Raw genomic sequence first — 7,917 nt, 5'->3', positions numbered from 1 at the left:
GAGGAGAGCACGGCCTGGCACCGAGGGAGCCATGGCTGTGTCACTGAGGAGAGCACGGCCTGGCACCGAGGTGGCCATGGCTGTGTGTCACTGAGGAGAGCACGGCCTGGCACCGAGGGAGCCATGGCTGTGTCACTGAGGAGAGCATGGCCTGGCACCGAGGTGGCCATGGCTGTGTGTCACTGAGGAGACAACGGCCTGGCACCGAGGTGGCCATGGCCGTATCACTGAGGAGACAACGGCCTGGCAGCGAGGCGACGATGGCTGTGTGTCACTGAGGAGAACACTGCCTGGCACAGAGGCGGCCATGGCAGAGCGGGAACACAGCCAGGGCACTGTGACATTCCCCCAGCACCATGGCTGTGTGTCACCCCGCGCGGCCATGCCGGCGGTGCCCCGTGCCACACTCAAGATGCCGGCGGGGCGAGGCGGAGCCCGGCTGACGCGCTGTCAGCTGACGGCCGAGCGGCCGCGGCGGCGCGGGGGGCGGGCGCCGGCACTCGGAGGTGTCCGCTGCCGCCGCGCAGAGCCGCCGCTGGGCCCGGGCCGAGCGAACGCCGCCATGCCCTCGGAGAAGAGCTTCAAGCAGCGCCGCACCTTCGGTGAGCGCCCCGGGGAGGGACGCGGCGGGGTGCGGCCCGCCGGAGCTGCCGGTGCCGCCGGGCTGCGGGGGGATCGCCGCGGTGGGGAGGGGAGGGGGCCGGTGGCGGTGGGAGCTGCGAGGATCCGCGGGCCGCTCCTGCTGACAGCGGGGATCCGCGGGCGGAGCGGGCCCGGGGCCGTCCCCGTGTCCCGGCCTGCTCGGGGCTGCGGCGGAGTCCAAGCCCGGCCCGTCCTCCGGCGTTGTTTACCCCGGCGGTTCGGGACATGGGGGTTTGTGGTGTCGCGAGGTGTGCGGTGGCAGCTGCGCTGCGCCCGGCTGAGGAGATCTGTGCTTGGGGTGGGGAGATCTCTTCATGGCATCGTCTGTTATCGACTGCAAAACTCCCAGGAGCCTGGAAACATCCTCGGTGTGTGTGCCAGGAGCTGGGCCTGCCCTTCCCTCCGGTGTCTGCTCAGTGTCCGGCGGCCTCTGCGCCAGTGGCAGCGGAATTAAAGCTCCGCTGGCAGCCGGTGCCTGGCGCGGGGAGAGGAATTCTCCACCCGGGCAGCCGCGACTGCACAGGGGCGTGTGGCTCCTGTCTGTGTTTGGCTCAGAAAACTAGCAGGGCATCGAAAAGAGCTGTGTAATGATGGCTGGGAAAATGAGATTAGTGCCTTCCGAGAAGGAGCAGCCTCGATAGAGCCGTGGCACGCTTCTGTGTGTGTGCTTAGGATGGGACCGGAGCAATCAAAGGGCTCGGGATCTGCCCATGTGTGTCGGGGAGGGAAGCTGAAGCGCTACGAGGGTAACACGAACTGGCAGCGTAACCTATTTCTGCATGAACTATAAAATCCCGTACGTGAGATAGAATTGGTGGAAGTAATTGATCCAGATTTTCCTTTCTTCCTGCCTTTGGGTTAAAGTCAAGCTGCTTAAAAGAGCTTTGTGATGTGCCCACCCTTGCCTTTGCTGTTGTGCTAAATGTGAGCTGTTCCCTGCAGGGAAGTGGGGAGGATGTGGGTCTGACAGAAGTCTGTGTTTATACCACCCCTTTTCTCAGAGCCTTCCAAAACTGTTGTTGACCCCATCGCCTGTCAGCAGCCTCTGTTGCAGGTATTAAGTTCAGCTAGGATGGCAGCCAAGCAGTTGCCACTGCAACTACTGTCGTCAGAGAACAGTGTTTATCTGTGGCTGACTGGGGCCTGATTTTGAACACACCACACACAATAATCTCCATGATTTGCCCGGTTTATGTTCCTTCTACTCCAGGGAGTTCTGGTGAATAACATTGCTGTGAACAAACCTGTTCCAGCTGAAAAGTTAGTGCTTGCCAGATGGATGGTTGGTCTCACTCTCTCCACGTATCTTTTGTGTTTTTGGTTAATTTTAAAAAGTATTTTAACGAGGTGGAACTCTCTGCCCTTGAAGTGCTCCTGCTGGGCTGTGGGAATGTGGCTCGGGATGTGGGGTGGCTTTCAGGTGAAGGCTTTTCATGCTCCTTGCCTGAGTTCTGCTTGATTCACCTGCAGCTCCAAACGGTGATTCACAGGAGCTGCATTCCTTGCCGGGCTCCTGAGAAGGATGTGCTCCATGGGCACAAACACGGACTGAGGAGACTGAGGGATGTTATTGCTGAGTGTCCTGCCATTAGCATTCCAACGGGGAGCTGGCCTAAGTGCTTCTCTCCCTAGGCAGGTGTGTGTTCAAGCCGTGATGCAACACTAAATCATCTCTCTCGGAGCTGTTTGGAACCTGAAAACAGCCTGGAAAGCCCCGTCCTGCTGAAGAACAGAGGCTTGAAATTGAGTTCACTGAATCTGAAAGTAGGCAGGGGACAGACAGACAGACGAGGCGGCCCCTGAAAGCAGCCGGGCTGTTTACTCTGCCTCGTGTACTTTAGCCAGGTTCATGATATCTGTTCTATTAATATTTCTGTCTGAGGAGAGGTGAACTTTATCCTGAAAACTGGCACGGAGAGTGGCAAAATGTGTAGGTCCAGCAGGGCCTCCAGCAGTTCCTGCAACAATGGGTGAGGCCGAGTCAAAATAAAACCTGGAATTCGGTAACAGGAGAGCACACAAGGAAAGCTGATGCTGCCAGGCTTGGGCCAGTCCCAGGGCTCAAATAATTGTTGACCATTTCCTCTTCTGGGACCTGACAGAAATAGCACAGGGTATTTAGTTGTTCATTTGGGTGGTGTAATTTGAAGCCTTAACTGTGTGAGGTTAAATGTGTGCTTCAGTGGGCAGAAAGCGAGGGGTGTGGGAAGGAAAGGATCTCCTTTAACACTTTCTAGGAGTGCCAGGCAGGTGCACACAGCACTTGTCACCTTGGGTTAAGGAGCAGGGGATCAGCTGTCACAGGAGAGGCTGTACTCCTGATAGTGCTGGCCCATTTGGAAATTGCTTTGCCTGAATTTCTTCTCCTGGCTTTTCCTGACACATGGTCCCTCTGTTCACTGGTGGAGAAATAAGGAAAAAACCGCATTAACTGTGAATGTTTAAACAGATTTTTTTTTTTAATTCCTTGCAGAACAAAGAGTGGAAGATGTACGACTGATTCGGGATCAGCATCCCACTAAAATACCAGTAAGTCCAGTTCTTTTCATTTTTTCCTTCAGTTTCCAGTCTTGTGGTCTTTTTAGCAGTTAGAAAGCTGTGAAAGAGCTGTCCTGAGGAGACCAAATGAAAACCTGGTTGTTCAGGGTGGCTGAGCCTGGATTTCAGGAGCATTCTCAAGCAGTCATTCTCACGGTTGGTGTGGTGCAGCAAGGTGTGCACAGGGGCTGGAGGAAGTGGCATTTCCGGAGTTTTGCACTTGTGTTTTGTAACTTGGAAGAAAACCACACCCCAGCTGAGCTCTGAGATCCTCCTGAGCACTCAGCTCTTCTCTCTGTGGTTTTCTTCTCCGAATTTAAGAGTCTTCAGAGGCTCACCAAGAAGAGTAGACAGGAGTGCAGAGGCAGATATGGATTTGCTCATCAGCCTGTGCTGGGAAGAACAGAAATGCTTTTCTGCTGGGATGGGCCTGTGCCTAGGTCTCCAGGAATGCTGCTGGGCTGTCCAGCTCACATTGGCTATCACCCCTCACCCTGTCACTCCTCAGCTGCTCAGCTCCAAATGCTGCCTAAGTTTGTGTTTTATTTTATTTACTGCATCCTCAAAGTTAAAGTTGAAAATGCAGAGAATATCCTACAAGCAAAGGCATGGATTGTGTTCTGTCACTGATGAGTTCTTCAGCAGAGGAGACTGAATGGGACCCTCAGCCTTTGGCTCTGTGATGAGATTTGGTGACCCTAGTGTGGGGAAATTCTGCTGTGAACCAACTGCTGCAAACTTTCCCCACTCCATGAGCAAGCTCACTGACAGAAGCTGCTGTAGAAACAGAAACTGAAAGGTTTTCAGCTTTTCTTAGGCTTTAAACTCCTTCCTTCACTTTGGAGCTGCCACTGCTGTTTCCCTGTGCAGCTGGGCAGAGGAACAAGGAATACTTCACAGCAGAAATTTTCTGACTTTTTGGAATGTTTCATTTTCCCAAAAGGTGCTTTCCTTGCAAATCTGTTTCCTGACAAATATTGCTTTTTCCCTCACCTTTCAGAGACCACTTAGCCATAGTCCCCAAGCTCTGTGACCACAGATTGAAAGCCAGGGATTTATAGCAAAACCCTCACTTTAAATCAGCCATGGACAGGTTCCAACCAAAAATTCAGAGGTACCCAAGGAACTTGCTGAAGATGTGGTGATGCAAACTCCCAGCTATCCCTGCTGGGATCCCTGGAGTCTTGCTGGGCCAGTCACTGCCTCGTTATTGTCATTAGCAGTTCTGGATGAGATAAGGTGACAATGTCACACCAGATAATAAATCCCTCCTGTGCTGTCAACATCCTCCATTCTGCTGTTAGAAATATCTACTGCTTAAAAATAGTGGGGCTTTGTTACCCAGAATGAGCCAGCATTTATTTCAACTGATGTAAGGCTCTTTCTCTGGTAGAATTCAATCAGCATCTCTTCACCTGTGCAGCTTTTTAGGATCAACACAGCCAGACCCCGTGAGCATGGAGAGGATCCAAGGGACTGGTGTCACGTAGCTCCTGGTGACTGGGAATCAACAAACCCCACATGGCCCTGGAAACGGGAGCACACGAGTTCTGAGATCACTTCTCAAAAGCAGGAACTACCCTCAGTTGCTGGGCAGGGTGTTCCTTAAGTTGGGAAACCTGCAGTTTCTCTGGGAATTAAGTGGTTATTACACAGCAGTCCTGGCAGAGTTACTGGTTCCTGAGCATGCTTGAGGAAATTTTCTTCTTAATTTGGAAATTGGAGGGTTTATACCCTTCCAAAGTAGCTTTTTCTCACGTATTGGAAGGAACCATGGGAGGTGAATGGAACAGCAGAGTCAGCTGGAGTGGTGGTTCTTAAAGAGATGGCCTGAAACCGGAGAAATTCCAGTGGCAGCTGCTTGATCTGACAGACTTCTACAGCAGCACAAACCCCTTGTCAGCCACTGCAGTGTGTTAGAGGGAAGTGGGCTTGATCTTTCCTTGGATTTCCTTGTTGCTGGGTAATTCAGTGATGGCTTAAATGACTGCAGCAAAGGAACTCTCTTAAAATTGCACTGAAGCTGTGGATGTGGGCTGTAAAATTCCTGTGTGTTACCCCTCTGTGCAGTGGCTCTTGCAAACAGAACAGAGGAGCACATGAAGGTAATTAATTCTCATGGAAACACAGAATTGTTTGGGTTGGAAAAGACCTTTAAGATAATTGAGCCCAACCATGAATTGCTGCTTTTCAGACTGGAGATGCTGCATTCACAGATGAAGGGAAATGGAGCTGGGAGGGGGGAGATGAGGGCACCAGACACTGTTCCTGCCTTTCACATCTTCTGCTTTTTGTGTTTCTTCTCAGGTGATCATTGAAAGGTACAAGGGGGAGAAGCAGCTTCCAGTTTTGGATAAGACCAAGTTCCTGGTGCCAGATCATGTCAACATGAGCGAGCTAATCAAAATTATCAGGTAGTATTGCTGGGATTCCAGTGTGAACTCATCAACTTCAGATGTGATGCTCTGTTAATTCCTCCTCTGGTGCACTTGGGAGGTCTAAGTGGAAAATTTATCTAACGAGCACTAGGACAAATCCAGGAGAAGGTGCTTTTCCTTTTGCTTTGCTGGAAAAACCCCACTCTGAAGAGAGCTGGGCTGGTAGTCTGCCTCCAAGAGAAATAACATTCCCAGAGCTGTAGGAGGAGTGTGGGGCTGTGAATCCCTCCCTGGCTGCCAGGGGTCCTTCTGCCCAGCACTTCCTGCTTGGCTATTTTGGGATGCCTCTTCTCTTCTGCCATGGAGTCCCCCTTGGGAGTGGCTGCCTCTTCCCACCCACTGGAAAGGGGAGTTTGGGCTCAGAGCCAGAGCTCTGCTCTGGCTGCTGCTTGGGGATGCTCTTGGCATCCTTTGGGAATTGAGGTTTCCCTCAGTGACAGCACTGAGGGCTGGGAAACACCAGCTCAGGCCAGAGTGTTTCTGCCCTGGCTGCTTGCTCAGCTTACAGGAAAGGCAGAGGGGAACAGCCCCGAGTGGAAGTTGTGTGGTCAGAAATTCTGCTAGAAGTGCATCTCTCTGCTGGCTCAGCAGCAGTGTTTGATTAGGAAGGGTTCTCCAGAAGTGAGCAGCAAACCAGAGCTTGTTTTGTGCTGGTCATGCTGCAGCAGGAGCTGGTTTGTGGAGGCCACGGGCCGTGGGAGTTGTCCAGGGTGTCCAAACAAAAACTGTCACAGGCAAATCCCAGCTCCTGAAGGAGGAAGAAAGGCAGAGAGGGCTCTGGAGACAGAAACCAGGTTGCTCAAGTCTTCCAGTTTTTCAGGAACATGAAAGCCCCTGGGCAAAGAGGTTAACTGCAGGCTGAAGGATTTTCTCACCTTTTTTCTCTGGCTTTACTGTTAAGAAATGACTTGTACCGGCCAGACTTGGGCCTCAGCCAGCTCCAGTGATGCACAGCAAAGCCCATCCTTCCCAAACCTTGGAGAGCTGCTGCCTTCCCTCAGCCTGCTGTCTCTGGAGTGATTAGTCTGCCTTTGGAAGGGTCCCTGTCCAGGGCTGTGGTTGGGAGCTAAATAAATCCTTGTTTCCAGCTGCTGCTGCCCCTCAGCAGTGAGTGGAAGCAGCAGGAAGCTCTTCTGATCTATTCTTTCCTTGCTTTGGTGGCAGCTCCACACTCCTGAGCTGCTGTTGCTCACTTGGTTTATCCTGTGGGAAGAGCTGCTCTCTGCAGACCTGCTCTGCAGGAGGCAGTTGAGCAGGAACACCCATTTCCCCAGAGCTAGAATGATCCAAGGGAAATCCAGAAATCAGCTGTTTCCTGTGCCAGGCAGTTTGTGCAGCCTGTGGCTCCCTGCCCTTCCCACCCTGCTTCTCCTGGGAGGGAGGGAGGGAGGGAGCAAGATGCTCCAAGGTTAAACCCAGGCCATTACAGAGCTGGTGACAAAGTCAGTTTAAAAGTTGCCCAGGTTTTGCAAGGAAGCTCTGCCCGTCTTTCACAATCTTCCCAAGGATCTCTGGGTTTTCATTCCAGTGAGCTGCAAGCCAAAGGTCCCTGGTTATGCCCGGGGTGCTTCTTCCCAGTCCCTCCAGTTCAGTGCCCTTCTGGAGTGCAGCTTTGCCCCCGAGTGAGGGCTCTGCCAGTGGATGCACCTGCCTGGATGTAGCAGAGGAATTCAGTCCAGTTTTGAGGGACAGGGCTGGGTGGGGACATGCAGGGAAAGGTGCCCATGACAGAGGTTGGAATGAGATGAGCTTTATTTAAATCCTTCCACCCCAAACCATTCCCTGATTCTCTGCTATGACCTTGCTGCTGTCAGTGCTGAGGACTGTCCTTGCCATCTGTCCTTTGTCCCCCTTTCCCCTCACCCCTCCCCAGGCGACGCCTGCAGCTGAACTCCAACCAGGCCTTCTTCCTGCTGGTGAACGGGCACAGCATGGTGAGCGTGTCCACGCCCATCTCCGAGGTGTACGAGAGCGAGAAGGACGAGGATGGCTTCCTCTACATGGTCTACGCCTCCCAGGAGACCTTCGGAGCGCCAGCCTCCGCCTAGGACACGCCGCTGGGCCTAGCCTAGGATTTGGGTTGACCCTTGGCCATCACCCCCACTCTTCCCCACACACCCCCCAGGGAAAGAACCGGATGTCACCTACGCTCTCGGTCCTTAGCATAGTCTTGCTTTAGCAGGTGTCTCATCTCACCTTGCCTTGTTTGTGACTATTAAACAGTACAGACGAGCACCTCCAGCTTTGAAACCTGCCCTAATAATATTCCACACAGGCACACTTACAGGTCTGGACCTGA

The 7,917-nt window shown here is 53.0% G+C and overlaps 1 protein-coding gene across 1 annotated transcript; it reads left to right on the top strand.

Annotated features, from left to right (window-relative positions):
* Nucleotides 1-460: 460 nt before the first annotated feature.
* MAP1LC3B (microtubule associated protein 1 light chain 3 beta) lies at nt 461-7,853 on the top strand. The gene is made up of 4 exons (XM_084215404.1): nt 461-602; nt 3,116-3,171; nt 5,488-5,594; nt 7,492-7,853. The coding sequence occupies exons 1-4, from the start codon at nt 563-565 to the stop codon at nt 7,664-7,666; spliced, it is 378 nt and encodes a 125-aa protein (XP_084071530.1). The 5' UTR covers nt 461-562; the 3' UTR covers nt 7,667-7,853.
* Nucleotides 7,854-7,917: the final 64 nt, after the last annotated feature.

Source organism: Fringilla coelebs (genome assembly GCF_963513975.1).
Source record: "Fringilla coelebs genome assembly, chromosome: 14".
Lineage (NCBI taxonomy): Eukaryota > Metazoa > Chordata > Aves > Passeriformes > Fringillidae > Fringilla > Fringilla coelebs.
This window is presented reverse-complemented; position numbering and strand designations above follow the sequence as displayed.

Excerpts from the sequence above, each read along its gene's own strand:
- MAP1LC3B (XM_084215404.1), top strand. The coding sequence starts at position 563 with ATGCCCTCGGAGAAGAGCTTCAAGCAGCGCCGCACCTTCG. Across the intron at positions 3,172-5,487 it reads AGCATCCCACTAAAATACCA|GTGATCATTGAAAGGTACAA; the intron begins GTAAGTCCAGTT and ends GTTTCTTCTCAG. Across the intron at positions 5,595-7,491 it reads GAGCTAATCAAAATTATCAG|GCGACGCCTGCAGCTGAACT; the intron begins GTAGTATTGCTG and ends ACCCCTCCCCAG.